The sequence below is a fragment of the Anopheles maculipalpis genome, chromosome 3RL (genome assembly GCF_943734695.1).
Source record: "Anopheles maculipalpis chromosome 3RL, idAnoMacuDA_375_x, whole genome shotgun sequence".
NCBI classification, from domain to species: Eukaryota; Metazoa; Arthropoda; class Insecta; order Diptera; family Culicidae; genus Anopheles; species Anopheles maculipalpis.
This window is the reverse complement of record NC_064872.1, coordinates 41,164,537-41,182,129: the sequence shown is the minus strand read 5'-3', so window position 1 is coordinate 41,182,129 and position 17,593 is coordinate 41,164,537. Positions and strand designations below refer to the sequence as shown.

At 42.0% G+C, this 17,593-nt stretch overlaps 4 protein-coding genes across 4 annotated transcripts in view; 2 read left to right on the top strand and 2 right to left on the bottom strand.

The window, feature by feature from the left end:
* The window catches only part of LOC126565725 (guanine nucleotide-binding protein subunit gamma-e), a 377,807-nt gene that overhangs the window by 354,398 nt on the left and 5,816 nt on the right, over positions 1 to 17,593 (bottom strand). The gene's annotated exons all lie outside the window — the stretch shown is intronic.
* LOC126560626 (dnaJ homolog subfamily C member 21) lies at positions 9,240 to 11,270 on the top strand. The gene is made up of 3 exons (XM_050216582.1): positions 9,240 to 9,562; positions 9,630 to 10,247; positions 10,316 to 11,270. The coding sequence occupies exons 1-3, from the start codon at positions 9,372 to 9,374 to the stop codon at positions 11,268 to 11,270; spliced, it is 1,764 nt and encodes a 587-aa protein (XP_050072539.1). The 5' UTR covers positions 9,240 to 9,371.
* On the bottom strand, positions 12,376 to 13,137 carry LOC126565340 (LHFPL tetraspan subfamily member 2a protein). The gene is made up of 2 exons (XM_050222512.1): positions 12,929 to 13,137; positions 12,376 to 12,865 (listed from the first exon to the last, which is right to left on the bottom strand). The coding sequence occupies exons 1-2, from the start codon at positions 13,117 to 13,119 to the stop codon at positions 12,376 to 12,378; spliced, it is 681 nt and encodes a 226-aa protein (XP_050078469.1). The 5' UTR covers positions 13,120 to 13,137.
* On the top strand, positions 14,295 to 15,918 carry LOC126564691 (prolactin regulatory element-binding protein). Its single transcript, XM_050221780.1, has 3 exons — positions 14,295 to 14,567; positions 14,642 to 15,755; positions 15,833 to 15,918. The coding sequence occupies exons 1-3, from the start codon at positions 14,427 to 14,429 to the stop codon at positions 15,916 to 15,918; spliced, it is 1,341 nt and encodes a 446-aa protein (XP_050077737.1). The 5' UTR covers positions 14,295 to 14,426.

Here is a 17,593-nt window from a genome sequence, read left to right as displayed (position 1 = left end):
ATGTCGAATCATTTTGCGTTGAAAGTGCATCTACAGCGTATAACTCTGGCTCAGACAAAAGTACTCTTTAGCTGCGGTGACGGATTCCACAATGTGGAGATCCTTCTGTGGTCCTGCGTGGAATTTGAAACCGCAAGACCCTCTTTGTTGAGCGCAGTCGAGAATATCGGCAGATGACCTGGTACAGAAATTAGAGAACTGTTGGCTACCAGTGACCTCTCCTACATGAAGATCATTCACCGATTCGCCAGAGACAACGGTCTTGTCCTGTGATTCCACATCCCCAGTATCCTTTCAATCCTTATTCGTATTCCCCCATTCCTTTTTTGTTAAATATTAAGTTGTCTACGTCTCTCCAGTCCAGTTTTGACACATTGAGTTTGACAACGTTGGCGTCGGGTTCGGGGTGTTTGGCGGGCTAAGTCTCGAGAGTAGTGAAGTCGCTTTCGCTGCTGCGGGATAGAGCTTGTCGATCATCCTTTGATTGGACGCTGATTAGATTGAGCTTGGAATGTACGCAGACAAATAAATGTTCGTGCTGTCTTAACAATGTTTATTTGTTTGTTACAGTCGAGACCAAATCTCAAAGATCAACAATAGAACGGGCACAACACCACAGTAGCCGGAATTCGGATATAACCAACCACCATCAAAACAATAGTTACAACAATAGTCCCAGACCATCAGAACTCACAACATTCACCAATAAATCATCATCATCAGCAGCAGCACCACCCATCCGAGTATGCCCGGGATAAGGCAAAGTATAAAGAAGAAATGCCTTATCAATAAGTTCATAAAATTTATTCAACACAAGCGGTGTTGTACCGTCACAATAAATTGTAAATAAATAAAAAAACAACTTTACAGTAAACAATAATCGTTCAGTAGGTAATTGATTTTTTTTTTCGTGGAAAATTCAAGCATATTTCCTTATCCTTCCACACAGCCACTGTGGAACAATTATATAAAAGCATTTATTATTTCATAACAATAATAAATGTTTTTATATAATCACAAAGCTGCCAAAATTTGCAGAGGTTTTGTGACACGATTGTACGTCGATGTCGACATCGTTGGACATGTGAATCGATTTTTAGATAAAATAATCCATAAACAGCAAATGACTCACTATTTTTGACCGGACAGTACCTTTTTTTGGAGGGTGATTTGATGACTATATTTATGCCACATCCTATCACTTCTGAGTACTGCTGTACCTGTACAAGAGTGGCTGACTAAACAGATTCGTTCAATCAAGGCCAACCGTAACATCAACGAAAAGTCGAAAGCCGAAATCATATAAAAAAACCCACACCCAAAACCTTGATCGTAGAACTTTGTTTTATGACCACATATCCGAGCCGTTCCAGCCTACCAAATGGTACAGCCTGCTGGAGATGGTACGGTATTTGGAATGAAATGTATCTACGTATCCTTACTAACCCACACGCACTCTACGCTGTACATCATACTGTGTGTTTGTATGTGTGTTTGTGAAGCTTGTTGCTACTATTGTTAGTGTACTATTTGTTTTAAGGCCTTTGTTTGGAGTTTTTGGCTTTTTTTTTACATAAACCATTCTTTCTAGTAACGACCGTTACTTCGGGTTCGATCTGGGAAGGATATAAAATTCTTCAGGTACAAAAAGCAATGCAGATACTTTATGCTGAATCCTAATGATCTGCACCCTCATATCTTGATTAATGTATCATATCTATTCCTCCCGTACATAGTTGATACGGTTCGTACTTTCATGCGTTACGATATTCTGAAACCTTTACAACGTACTAGTGATAAGAAGTTCGTTACAAACCTATTAAGTTTGTTCCATTTTTTTCAAAGGTACGAGAAAGAAAAACACAGAGTAGGTTTGTACACCTATATTTCGCTGTCCAGGACAATTTTAAAGCATACACCCAAACATACTTTTTTGCTGTATAAAGCTATATTGTATAGAGAAAAAAAATCCGCTTTCCTAGTAGTTGGAAAATGGTAAAAGTGGTCGCTATTCAAAAAATTGGAAAAGTCCTGAGTATTGCTTCAAATTACTGACCAATTAGTCTACTTAGTTGCTTAGGAAAGCTGTTCGAAAAGATTATCGCCAAAAAATTTCGAGCTCATTTAGAACCATTAAATATAATACCAAACACTCAATTCGGTTTTCAACCCGGGTTATTAACTACTCATCAATTAGAAAGATTAAAAACTAACATATTACATAATGGAAGCTTTAAAAATCCACAGATCTTGTAAAAATTGATACAGAAAAGGCGTTCAATGCTATATGGTTGGCCTAATTGCCAAACTTTTTATTCCATATAATAAGAAGTTTCATTACTAATAGAAACGACAAATGATCCATTTACTTAGCCACTTCGGAATCATACACCCCTCGTGCCGTGGTACCATAAGGAAGTGTTATTTCCCCGCTATTATTCAACGTATACATTTCCGATATCCCAAAAATGAAATATTGAAGGCAATATCTCTATGCTGACGATGTCGCCATAACGGCATCTGGTAAAAGAGCAAATACAATTACAGGGCGTTCGGGATAATTTTGACAGTTACATTTTTGTTTATAACTCGTGATGGAGTTGGCATAGGAATACAAGCAATACGTCATTCGACAGTTAAAAGTGTACGGAACAAGCAGCGAAAACATCCCGTGATAAAAAAAATGCCAAAAAAGAATACATCATGATGATCCGCGCCGGACGCGACAACCGTCGACACAGTTAACACCCAGAACAACCGGTGACTGGCTTACTGCCCGGCGGACGTGCCACGGGTGCCGCAAAGCAAGTTCCCCCAGACGGTGATGGTGTTTTCCTGCGTGTCATCGGAAGGGGACGTGATGCCGCCCCACTTTTTCGAGCAGGGGCTGAGGCTGAACGCGGACGGATACATTTCCATGCTGGACACCGTCGTAAAGCCTTGGATCACGCGAGTGGCCAACGGCAGACCGTACGTGTTCCAGCAGGATTCCGCTCCGTGCCATACAGCAATGGATTATTTCGTGTGGAACGGGACACCAAAGGAACCTTCAGCAACACCAAGGCGGAGCTCAGGTCCGTTTTCGCGGCCCTACCCCGCGAAACTGTCGCCAGGGCTTGTTCCCGGTCCCGGAGACGGGTGGAGGCCGTAATAGAAGCCGAGGGCGGATATTTTGAATGAAATGAATAAAATACATGGTAAGCTACTACTTCTAAAACAAAAACAAAAATTCCCCGATGATTAATTTTGCCATAAATTTTTTTTTTCTTTCTCCGTAGGTGACTGTCAAAATTATCCCGAGCGCCCTGTTTAAATAACCTAAATTCATATTCAAATTTTTGCCAGAAATGGAAGCTAAAAAATAACAACAATAAATCCGAAGCTAACTCGACCGACAAATGTAGGTATCTAATGCCAACATTCCCTGGAAACAAACCGTAAAGTATCTGGGAACGACTTATGACAAGAGAATGACGTTCAAGTTGCATATTGAAAATACGATCACTAAATATACAAAAGTTTTTCGTAGTCTGTACAGCCTACGCAACAGAAAATCCAAATTAAATCTAGACGATAAGCTCTTGTTTTATGCTACTGTAAGACGGCCCAACATTACGTATGCCTCTCCAGTAAGGGACTCGTGTGCTAAAACTCATAAATTTAGATTGCAAATAATTCAAAACCTTGATTCAGAACTAGAACTTTACACAGAGTTTGCCGTCTACCTACCATTGAAGAATTCCTAAGAAAACTTAATCATAACTACAACATAAGATGCAGAAATAATAATATAAACGTACAACTAATGTAAAGAAGAAAACATCACCCCTATCCTCTGATTATTACAAATTTCCTGGATCCCTAACAATCCTTATGTTCCTAAAACCTAACATCCTAAAAGTTATTGAGAATGTTAAAGCAGAGAGTAACAACTTTAAGCAATATAATTTGGATTTAAGAATTAGTCTGTAACATTAGATAATAATCAGGATTAGTAGACAAAAATACATTTCTTTGTTCTTATTATGAAGTAGTTTTTTTTTTTGCTTATTTTCCCTACTCTTGCATGTAAATACGATTTATTGTTAACATTGTTGCATTCCAACTGGCACAGCCAAAAGTTTTTAGTATATAGCGAGGAAACGAGTTTACCACCCATATCGATTGTAAAAACATGTACCATGAAATATACAAACACTATTACTACTACTACTACTACTACTACTACTACTACTACAATAGAAGAAAACAGCAATGCAAAAAATACCAACACAAATTTTAACACTTATTTTATTTGTTAGAGCTAGTAATGCGCTAGAAAAACGGATATCCTTGATCCACGATTTTTTTGTGTGCAGACAATATATGCCAGTATAGCAGAACTATATGGTAAATAACCTGTTTAGTTTGTTCCGTTCCTTTTTAAAAGGCATTTGGTTCCGTGCCGTTTCGTTTAAAAAAGAAACTTTCCCATCACTGCAACATAACCAAGAGTTCGAGAATAAAACTTCACGCCCAGTTGCACTATTCAAAACTATGTTAGATGCGTTCAAGTGTGTCTCAATTAAATAATCATACATGATTTAATCTATTTCATCACTTCTTATACCTGTTGACTTAACGATTTCTAGTGTCATGCCGCACTATGCACTGGGCTGCTAGACTTTATTGATACCACGTAGTTGGTTAGTCAGTCCTCACCACGGGCGAACGATCCGGAAGGGATTTGATCCGTAGTTTTGCCGTTTGAAATTCATTGCCGCCAGCGCCTCAGTTAGCGCACCACTTCGTCCCAAACATGAATGTCGTCACTATAACCTATTATAAACTTGTGCTAAAACCTTTAATAGTTACACTAAAGAAAAGTTGGGTGGTCAAAATGACAAATTTATCAACTATCAATCAAGAAAAAGACTTGTTTTCAAGACAAACAAGAACCTTACCTTTTTGATGCCACGCTGGATAAGATATGAAAGTAAAAGATGGCCTAATCCTAACAAGTAAAAACACTACTTTTTTCAGGTATACAGTAAATTGCTATTTTTACCGTAATAGGGTGTATATTTTGTAATTATTATTATTAATTATTATTGTAATTATTCATAAATATTGTTTTTTTTTCAGAACATAAAATTAATATCTAAATGAAGAGATTTATTTAGATAAAGAGGGGCTAAGGCCCCAATGTCTGCACCTTACTTCTAAGGGAAATATATTCGTAATTTCTATGATCGCCTCGACGATCAAATGGCCGAATGCCGAACCGAATGTTTTTCCGAGCCTTGCTTCTAAGTTACGTAAAGAAAACTGACCTTCCTCATCCGAAAAATGTACCCGTGAGTGCGCGCATTACAATGTTGCTAGTTTAGTTTGTAACTTTATGCTTGATCTTTTGTCCATAATTGATCGCTTCAGAATTCATCATACTCCCACACCCATCGTGAAAGGATTTCTTATAAAATAAGCATTCTCTGTCTTAGTAATACGGTTCTACCATCCTTAGGGCATAAAAAAAACTTCCTTGTTTTATTTTTGTTTTGCTCTTTCCCTTTTTTCACCTTTGCACTCTCTCCTACCCACATAATTGGAAACTCGTCTAAAACAACCAAGAAACTTAAACTAAATAAATTGGCTACAGCGTAAACTCAATCTGTACAATCGTATACACTGAATTCTTAGACCCACATTCAAAGCCACTCCATTCCCGTAGACGGTTTGACGCTGGCTGGAGAAAGTCCATAATTTTCGCATTCCTTAATTTCCATTTTAATTGCAGCTTCTTCTGCAACGGCTACTTACAACTTTTGTCCTGCAGTTCGCTACAGCCGGATGATGATGTAGACCAAACCTTAAACTTTTTCTGCTTTTTTTTATTTTTGCATCTCCCTCGGCACTACAACGCCCGAACAAGGCCAATGCATTGATCCCTGTTCCGCTTCCCATTGCCCCCGTTCCTGTTTAGTTGTACACTTTTCGCACAAAACTATTTTGAGCAGGTTGTTATTACATTGCAGTGCACTTATCGAATAGACAGCACGGGAAAAACTTTGTAAGAATTATTTCATTTTCTTAATTTCTCTTTCACTTGTGGCCAAACTATGTAGCAAAAACAAAATCATAGGTGCTACTTAACAAACCTGTTAATTGAAAGCTTTCAGAAGGGCTTCAAACGAAAGCAGTTCGTGCTTAAAGATACAGAAATGCTCGACAAAAGATTCGTGCAAGCACATTTCCCATAAAAAGAAAACTATTTGCGGAACAGAGCTTCCCACCGGCCGCCTACATGTTGATGTATCGAGAGCTAGTTTGCATCATTAAATTGTGCTCACGTTTGCTGCACATCAAATGAAACGAAGACTCCGAAACGAACACTTTTCATATTTTCCATTCGTAGAAGCATCCCTGGCGTTTCTATTTGGCAAATGCATCGATTCATGTATCACCGATGAGAAGAATGTGTTCCTGCCCGTCGGTTCTTTCGGCACAGCGAAACGTGATCGTACCGTCAGCTTTCTCTTCCGATACGCATTATGCCCCGGGGCTTTTGGGCTCATGCGGAAAAAGAAACTTACCGAAGGCAGTTGCTCATCTTGCAAAAATTGATACATTATTAGATCTGTTCGGTGCACACGTGATTCAATGCACTCGTTTCTTTGAACATGTCCGAAACATCGAACCGAAGTAGCCAACATATTCGGTTGCTTGCTCCTGAAGACCGGTAAAATCAAACCTGGCTTCGTCTGCGTTGTCCATCCCATTTTTCTACATCAAAGCAACATAGATCAACTAATGAATCTCATCAGCTGCATAATATGGGGAAAAGGAAAGATGGCGGTTGCATCTTCATATTTGTATCAGATTTTAAGCTTCACTTCTTCGCTTCCTCGACCGTACCGGGCTAATGTTTGACCACTATTCGTTAGATGCCACCACCGACAATGTGTCACGAAATGTCGCAATACGACCATTAAAAAAAACGACGTACATAGGCGTACACTTTTTTTAGGACAGAGGGCACCAAAATGATCAAAAATCTTCATCCAAACGAATCGGAGAAAGTAGCACAAAAATGGCGCAGTGCCTCGTATGTAAACAACAGCAAAAAAACATTCACCACTCGATCAAAGGACAACCAACGTTAAAGAGCATTTTGAGGTCGTTTAAGGGTCCTTGAAGTGGAAGACAAGCAGATCCTCAAACATGCAGCTCGTGATGAGTAAGTGAACGCGAAAAGAAAGGATAGCTCGTAGGATTATAAGGATAGCTGTCGAATATATAGAGAGATTGGAGATTGTTTCAGTAGTGGAACATGTTTTTACATGAAATTAATAATACATGAAAATCGCCAAAAAAAGAGCAAAATTAAATAAATCGTATTACTAAACAAATTGCAAATATTAAAAATTGTTATTCTATTGTTGTTCTGGCTATCCTTAGTCTCTTAACTGTGTCCATAAAATTTGGTAACTAGGAAATCAGTGTCTCAGACATCAAAACCATAGCGGTATTCATATTTTTTACTTATTTCTTTATGGTTACCGTTAGCATTATTTCATTTCTTCTTCTTCTTCTTCTCCTTCTTCTTCTTCTTCTTCTTCTTATTCTCCTTATTCTTCTAGGCCTGCTCAGGGATGAGCGAGTCGTGATGACATGGCTAGGTCGTCAATTCGATTCCAGAAAACTCGACTTGGGGCTGTAATTTCCCAGCCTCGGCTGCATACGATCTCCAACATTATCGATCCAGACAACGATCCCGTTGTGCTCCTCTATGCCTATTGTCGAACGAGTCGCTGATACACACCTTAGGAGCACATAGTCAGCATCCCCATCGTATCCTTCCGGGTTTGACAGCTCAACTAGCTCGAGATTCATTCTCTTTCTTCACATGCTCTGCTTGCACACCAGGCAAAAATAGCCTTTAGCATTCGTCGTTCAAAAATGGTGAATGCATTGGCGTCCTCCGTTAGCATAGTCCAGTACAGTGTGCGATATATCGTGCGTTTCTTGTGTTGTTGGAGTCTTCTGGATCCAGCATCGATCTCGGTTCTGTATCGCACTGGATTTGGAGCCCGTCGTAGGCACGATTTCCCTGAACAATGTTGTTGTGCTATGTTACAACCGCAACATACCGTTACACAAGGGAGGTACGCCTATGCCATCTCGAGATCGTCGCCATAAACTGATACTCTATACTTTACTTCCAAATCAGACTCTATTATGGTAAAAGTCATCGGCAAGCAGGTATTTTGTCTTCGTTGCATTGATCCTCAATCCAATCCTATCAACACGTGGCAGGTTTAGCGGTACACGGAGTAAGCGACCGTGGGGGTCCTCTAACTGGCCATTAACCCCCCGGTAAACAAATTCAATATGATAAGGTCCAATTTTCCATCTTCCAAGGGACTTTCCGTCTCTCTTTATATCCGTCACTGCCTATCGACCTCCCGGGTTTACGCCTCGCATAGAACTTTCAGGTCTATGTTGGTTAGCATAGTCCTTATTCTTTTATGTATATAACTATGCTGAACTGACTATAATGACATCATCAAGTCTAGTAAGCTATACGATGAAATTCACTAGCAGCACTGAGACCCCTGTTAATCTCCAAGTGTGACCTGTCTCGAGGTAGCAATCGGGCCAATATCTTCCAGAATTAATAAAATTAAACAAATTCGTATTGGTCTTCAACAAGGCTCCACTTGGCCGCTCAATTCGCTGATAGGAAGATCCATCTCTAACCGTCACGCTGGCTCATGTAGTACTGATCTCCTCTGCTTCCCGCGCCTGGTACGGTATCTCTTGCATCTCTTGGTATGCTTCGTTTAGGTGTTCCGGTGTGACTATCCATGTACGGGTATCTTTCAAGCCTTATGAAAGTCAGAAATGGCAGGACAAGTCCTTTCGAGGTTCAAAAGACAATGAAGAAGAAGAATGTACATGACACCCTGGATGAGATTCGATTGTTGATGGCCGTTCTGGTTCGACCTTGGCAAAGCTCCTTTCCTTTTTTGACCGTTCCGTTGTGATTTCCAATTAAAGATCGTCGATACTGCCGTATCTACCACAAAACCGCCTCGAACACTGTAACACTTGGACTGTATCTAGACGATTTGTTTAACCGTCATATTTATAATTTTGAATATTACATCGCTTGCAGGTACCACAGTATATATATTTTTCCATTTTTACTAAACGTCATAATCATGACCATGGAGCGTTTCACAGTATCCACTGTTTGTTGTTATTTTCATTGCACGCGCTCCGCCGCTGTCACACGGCGCAACATTTGTTCCGTTGGCAATTTTCACCTCGTTCTATTTCGGTGGCTCTTCAGTGAAATAATAACATAAACTTTCATCCTACCGGCTGAAATGAAGTGTCACTACGAGGTGCTCGGGATTTCGCGCACGGCAGACGCGGACGAGATCAAGAAATCGTATCGCAAGCTTGCACTTCGCTGGCATCCAGACAAGAATCTCGACAATGCCGAGGAAGCTAACCAACAGTTTTTACTCGTGCAAGCAGCATACGATGTGCTTTCGGACCATCAGGAAAGAGCTTGGTAGGTGAAATAGGGTAAATCGAACGGGTAATGTTAGTTTGATACAGCATCGATATGTATCTTCCAGGTACGATAACCATCGCGAGCAGATTCTACGGGGAGGACACACGGACTATGAAGATAGTTCTCTGGATGTGTTCCCCTACTTTACCACCTCGTGCTACAAAGGCTACGGAGATGAGAAAGGTGGCTTTTATGCGGTGTATGCCGATGTATTTGACAAGCTAGCTACTGAAGAGGTAGAGTTTCTCGACACTGAGGAAGAATTTGAAGCCATACCAAAGTTCGGTAACTCGCAATCCGATTATGAATCGTTGGTCCGGCTGTTTTACGGCTATTGGGAAGGGTTTTGTACCAAGAAAAGTTACGCTTGGCTGAATCCGCACAACGTGGCTGAGATACGTGATCGCCGAATTCTCAAGGCAATCGAGAAAGATAACAAGAAGGTGCAGCAAAAGGCGCGCAAAGAACGCAACGAGGAAATTCGTAGCCTGGTGATGTTTGTGAAAAAGCGGGACAAACGTGTGCAGGCGTACAAAAAGCTGCTGGAGGAGCGGGCCACCCAGAATCGTTTGAAATCGGAACAAAAGCGGCTGGAGCAGATACGCCGAAATCAGCAGGAAATCGAAGAGCAGCAGCGTAACTCGTCCAGCTTTTTCAACGATGCCTACGAGGAACAGTTGCGGTATGGATAGCAATATCATGGTGAAGATTATTTGATATGATTTCTAAGTACTCATTTTAATACTGCAGAAAATTGGAAGCTGCCTATGAGGAAGCTTCAGAGGAAGAGTCGGACGAAGAAGATGAAGAAACGAACGGGCTGGAGGATGCAATGGCTGGGCTAAACGTAAGCCAAAACGAAAACGGCGAGGAGAGCTTCTATGTAGACGATCTGTACTGTGTCGCCTGCGATAAGATGTTCAGCAACCGCAGTTCGTACGAAAATCACGAATCATCGAAAAAACACAAGCAAAACGTAGAATTACTGCGAAAAGAGATGCGTAAGGAAATGGAACAGAACGACGTTAAAGAATCACCGGATGTGGAAGATTTGGACGACGAGTGCTTATCGAACGAGGAGCTAGAACATCCGGACGAAGAAACACATCCTGTGGACCAAGAAGAGGAGCAGAAAGTGACGAAAACGAAACAACAAAAAAAGAACAAGAACAAAAAGAAAGTACTAAATAGCACTATACCTGTGATAAAATCGTCCGACGACGAAGAAAACGACCCGGCATCGGTGGAAGGCACCGATATGATCGGTTTGCGTTTGGCTGGTCGTGCGTCTAACGTCAGCGACGACGATAACGATTGGACCGGCGGAGGTGGTGGTAAAAAATCCAATCGGAAAGGAAAAGCCAAGTCCAAAGGCTCATCGGAATCGAACCAGAAAAGTAAACCATCTGCGAAAAATACGAAACATGAAGTACCACCAGTAGAAGGAGAAACGGCCACCTCTACTAAAACTGAAGCTACCCAAGCGTCGAAGCCTATTTCGGATGATGAGAGCGCTGGCCCAACGGAGCATGCATGTGTAACGTGTAAGCAAAAGTTTAGCTCCAAAAACAAGCTTTTTGATCATTTGAAAAAAACTGGCCACAGTGTCTATATCGACAAGCTGAAGCCATCCAAAGCGAACGCGAAAAGTGCGGAAGGAAGTGTGAAGGGTGGCAAGCGAAAAAAGGATAGTAAAGCGAATTAGACATTCAAAAAGTCACTTCAATAGCTTTGTTCGGAGTATACGCACTAACACCCAATGCCGACTAATGACTCACTCTTTTCGCTTTATACTCACTCACTCGCTCTCTGTGTCGATTAATGGCTCAGTCATAGCTCTTTTTACTCACTCACTCACTAAGTAAGTGAGTATAAAACGAAAAGAGTGAGTCGGCATAGAGAGTGATTGAATCAGTGAGTGAGTGAGTGAGTCATCAGTCGGCCCAAGTGAGAATAATCAGAAAAGATTGATTCATAATAATTGAAGAGTGAGTAACAAAAACTCCTTAGTGTGATTGAATCCATAGTTTGCAATGCAGGATTAAACTCATTCACACATTCTTTCTCTAAAGCGATTTTGATCATTTTGATTGGTATGTGTGTGTGTGTGTGTGTGTGTGTGTGATCTCAACCGGCACGATGGGAATAAACGATCGAAGAACTTATAGAATAGAGCCGAAAATTTATAAGAAACGAGTAAAAGAGCTGCAAAACAGCTTGTATATTTATTTCGAGAGAAAATATATGGGCTACAAAAATGCATCGAACGATGCAAATACTAGGCACATACGGGATGATTCATGCGAATGTTCGAATCACTTACAAAGACTTACTTACTAGATAGAAAAAATGGAGTTGTGCACCCGTTTTAATGAAAGGCACTGCGTCTATAGTAATAAAATGGAAATAGAGAGAACATGTCGTATCTATGCGTCATATTTCCTCCTGACTGGGCGGACATGCCGTTGTTACCGGAACAGATCTTGCACTAACTTTTCTTTTCACTGGAGTATCCCGAATTGACTTTGGTTTAATTTTGCCTACATCCGACAAGAAACGATTACATGCATTATCGAATCCTCAGGAAGGACTGTCGCTTTCCAGCAATCATCGGGTAACATTGCGATGAGACGATGGTCCGCCGTCTTTGATCCTTTTCTAATAGTATCTTACGTTAGCTAGGTCTGGTGCTGCTGCTGCTGCCATGGTGAAGGCAAAAATATAGCTGCCCATTTACATTAACACACTCAAAAAGTGAGATTCGTGAAGTTTAAGCTCAGGCAGGCCACGGTGTCGTCGATTGGTGTCACTCACATAACACATACCAATACATCACCATCGATGACACGACGCTGCGCTTTGGCACTGTAGTAGGACGCTTCTGCCTTCATGCTTAGCACGGTACAGAGGAAGGCAAGCAGCACACCAACGGCACCAAGATAAATGGACGAACCGAGCGTACAATCGGCGGGCGAGTAAGGTTCCGCATCTGGACCACACAGTTTTCTCACCCGTGGCACATCCCACGCGAGTGGATAGACGAGATAGCCGCACAGCACCATCATGGCGGCGATCGCTTGGAAGATGCACAGGTACTTGTGCATGCTGAACCCGAAGAAGGAATGCACACGGCAGCAGATGACGAGCATGGCGAACCCCGTCAAACCCAGCAGCATCGTTCCCACACACATCAGGAACATGGTGCACTTCCAAGGTACGGGAAAAACGCTGGAATCCGTCATCAGTCCGTACAGATCAAAGTTGCCACAATTGTACTGCTCGTGGCCCATCCGTTTGCACCTAAAAGTGAAGCAAAGGATTCGGTCATAATTCTCACCGTAACAATCACCCATCATCGCTTACCTGTTGTAAATTCCGACCGATGGATGGCGGACAACGGTGAAGTTGCCTTCCTCGTTCAAGATGCGTATCTCTTCCGGACCGATGAGCCACTTCGGTTGAACGATTGCACTTAACAGTGTCATGCTCGCGACCATTGTTACAACGAACCACGCTAAACTCCGGCTCGTAATGAGCAACCCACCGGTACACATGGTGTCGCAAATATCGTGCGCTAAAATAATGCTTTATGTTAAAGGATGAAATCGGGCAAAAAAACTGGTTCGGCGTTGGGACCGCTGATGATCTGCATGGGGGAAAATGTTTGTCGGCAAATGCAAGAGCTGTACTGCAGCAGCTGTCAAACTGAAATGCACATTCAGCCTGTACCATTGTTCGGGGAAAAAAGAAAACACAATTAATATGTAGTTTTTCATTTCAATAACTTCGTTTGCCACATGTGAGCAATTAATCAACTGTGTTAAATTTCTTTATAAATGCTTTATTGAAAATGTTATTAACTGCAAAAACCGGAGATTCCATTCAATGAAGATTGAAAAAAATGGCTAACGACTCGGAATTATTTTTGTACTAAAAATCTGGTGCTGTACTAGCGCTAGTATGTAGCTGAGTGGTAGCTAGCGAAACTAAATTACTCTTCTACGATAGCTGCTGTGGTTGCGTACGTTTTGAAGCAAGCTATAATAATTGCAATAAAATTATTCTTTATGGATTTCTGTACTAATTCTAACAGTATTGTAGTCGATTAATGTACTGTAGCAAAGACATATGTCAGCCGTCGAAAATTTCCGCTACTATATATTTTGGCGGTAGAGTATGACTTAAGTTTTTTTTCAATCATTTTTATTGCCAACTTACACCAAATATATATATATATATATATATATATATATATATATATATATATATATATATATATATATATATATATATATATATATATATATATATATATATATATATTTCAATTATAATTGCATATTGCGATGTTTTAGTACCAGCCGGAGTGAAGTAAAATTTGTTTCAAACAAAAAGGACACGCAAATAACTTTACATCACAATTATTTTTGTTCAGCATTTCCACATGCTGAAATGAAACTTTTCCAGCCATTGGTACGATTTGCCATGTCTTCCACACATTTCCTTCTTACCTTTTCGACAATCCATCAACCGACAAAAGTTGCTTTTTTCGTGACCTACAAATATTTCGATGCTTGACCTGAACAGTTTCACTCATTTTGTGCTGAAACGTTTCCAGCACTTGCGTGGAATATTTCAACGCGCAAAACGCTTCAATAAATCTTCATGCGAAAGCCGCTTTGTTGACAGCCCAACAGCTGTCAACAATCATTGATGACAGCGAAGGATGACAGTTACAAATAATACGTGGAAGTGAAAATAACACTTTTCGCATCTCGTTTTGTGTTTTGTTTAATTCCTCCAAATTCCATGAAAACATTCCCGTCGCTTGGCAAATAGAAGTTAAGAGCAAGGTGCAAACATGTCCGCGGCCCGAAAACCTACTGACGGTCTGCTGGCGCGCGTCAATTTCCCACTGTACGCCATCGAAATGCTGACCAGCCGTCACGTTCTGGTAGCAGGTGGTGGTGGTGCTTCGAAAACAGGTGTTGCGAATGGATTTGTAAGCGAATCGATGACGACAAGGATTCGGATTCCCAGACATAAGCTACAAGTAACCGATTGCTTTGATTGTAGGAAATCTACGAGATCTACCACGATGGGGAAAAGTACGTTGCGGATGAGGTGATACGCCACGAAACGGGCCCATCGGTAGTGATGAACTGTGCGGTGAAGAATGACGAAAAACGTACCCTGCTGATGGCTGGCCAGGAGAGCCACTGTCAGATGTATCTCGTAAACACGATCATCGATGCGGGAGACTACAATCCCACCACACCCATCTCGAACAAAACGGACCAAGAAGGGGTGCGTAAGCGGAGAAGTATTTCCCAACAACGCCCCTTACCTGTGAATGCGCCAACGGCAACAACTACTACCGGTGGCGATTCGAAAAAAACCGACGACGGAAAACCGGCACCATCAGCACCTCGAAAACAGATTCGGTTCGAAATCAAAACAGCTGACTCGGTTCAGACCGACTTTACCGAAGCGGAACCACTGCAGCGAGTCGTCCGAATCAGTGCTAACGGACGTCTGATGGCAACGGGGGGTATGGATGGCCATCTGCGGGTATGGAACTTTCCAAAGATGACACTCGCGTCGGATATTGCGGCGCACACCAAGGAGATTGACGATCTGGACTTTAGTCCGGACAGCAAGCACGTTGTATCGATCGCAAAGGACGGTCTCGGAGTCATCTGGTCGATCAATCCGGACAAAGAGTCGAAAAAGCTAGTCTGGAATCCGCCAGCGAATTGTCGCTATCTGTTGAAACGCTGTCGGTATGGTTTGGTGGAGGGCGTGAAGGACAAATTCCGGCTATTCACGCTTGCCAACCCGTTTGCCAAATCCGGTAAGGCGAAGGGATTACTGCAGCAGTGGGATCCCGATGCGGGCCGCTTGACCGGAGTGGTCGAGATCGATGAGTCGTTGGCTGCCCTGGCGGTACGGGACGATGGGCGATTTGTGGCGATCGGTACGATGTTTAGCGGTTCAGTGTCCGTCTACATTGCCTTCAGCCTGCAGCGTGTACTACACGTTCCAAATGCACACGCAATGTTTGTAACGGGCCTAGAGTTTCTCCCGGTAACGAACTTCGATGGACCAGCCATCACCGGTGACACGGAGGCGGCTGTGCTTTCGATTTCGGTTGACAATCGCATCTGTGTTCACAGCTTACCATATAGGCGTAAGTGTATCGTCCGTGTGCTGTTAATGTGTTTAATCCTTCAGGGACTAATATTTTCGATTTGTTATTTATTTTAGATTCCCTGCCAGCGTGGGTGGCTATTATCGCAATCATCTGTATATTGTTTTTAACATTCTGCTTCTGTTCGTACGTTGGGCTGTAGTAACTCAAAAGTGCCGCTATATGATGATGGATGGTGTGGTGGACATTGGTGACAGCCGAACCGATTTCAGCCAAAAGAAATCGCCGAACTACTACTTAGCATTTTGTGCACCTTAGGTGAAAACCACCAGCAGAGCGATGGGGAGCTAGGAATCTTTCAATGGGGTGAAACAGCGTAACTACGACGTATTATTATGATAGTTTGCGTTTTTTCTTTTTGTTTTGTTGTTTAGTACCGGTATTTGCGGAAAATTCTAATTTATTTGACTAAGTAACTGCGCTGTACATCAAAAGGTAGGAAATGAATAAATATACTGTTAATTGTGGCTATAGGAGCAAAGCGTTGCACGTATAAAGTACATAACGTATGCTTTAAAGAAAGCGTCACCTGGAACACTCAATCAACGAAAAGGATGTCACGTCCCGTTTTATTTCTTCCAAGAATGGCATTGATCAATCTGATTTATAGTACAACAATCCTCCCCCAGTAATTGCCACAAGCAAGTGGTGTGGTGTATATTATCTACTCAAAGCAAGCGCTGGAAAAAGGAGTATTTGTGGATTTTTGAGGATCCCAAATCGCCAACCTAGATGTTCCCCAGTACTGTGCGATCGCAATTTTCTAGATCAATTTGAGTAAGAAAATCTATCATAATAATTGCATGGTCAAAGCCAGAGATGAATTGATGAAATTGGCAACCTTTTAACAGAAAAAGTCCAACTAATTTTTTGTTTGACAATGATGCAATAATTGCATGTTCAAAGTCAGAGATGAATTGATGAAATAGGCGACCTTTTAACAGAAAAAGTCTTCCGGATATCGTTTGTTTGGCTGCCTGCACATTGCGGTATCTTCAGCAATGAAAAGGCAGACCAATTGGCCAAAAAGGGTGCTTCGGAAGGGTCCTTTTTCGACAGGCTAATCCTACCTCACCAGTACATGCGTGCCCCATAGTCCCTCTGCTTGGCTCGGTGGCAGAGTTTGTGGGACAGCGATGAGCTCGGGAGGTTTCTATACTCGATCACTCCCCAAATGTCCTTGAAGCCTTGGTTCCACGGCATCTCATGTGATCGTGCGTTCATTTGAATGATGGCTAGACTTAGGCCCAATGATTTTGCTTTGTGCGCGCATCTCCGGCGTATAGGACAGGTCGACTCCAAAGTATGTGACTGCGGCCTACCACGACACCTAGTGGTAGGCCGCGACCACGACATAGATAATTTTCTATGGTCTTGTGTGGAATACGATGGTGCTCGACCCGCCTTGTTGGACGCAATCCGGGGCATTGGAAAGCTGTCAAACATACCAATTCGGGACCTGCTGGGAGACTGCGACGAGGTCTACCTGAGAGTAATCTTTCTCTTCTGCCGTGCTAACGGATTATTAGTGTGATCCTCTTCCCCCCACTACTCCCACTTCCATGATGGATGAATGTACGAATGAGTACGATGCGTGAAGGGTTGAAGTTGAAGTTGAATACAAGGAAGAAGTTGCACCGACCGATGCTATGGATGGACAAACCAGTGAAAGGGAGAAGAAGGACACAATCAAGGAACCTTCGAAATGGAAAACGATCAAGACATCCTCTACCATCAGGACTACGAGCATGGAAACCCACACATACACCCTCACACGATAAGACCTTCGCTATGAACACGACTCAGGATTTGGATGA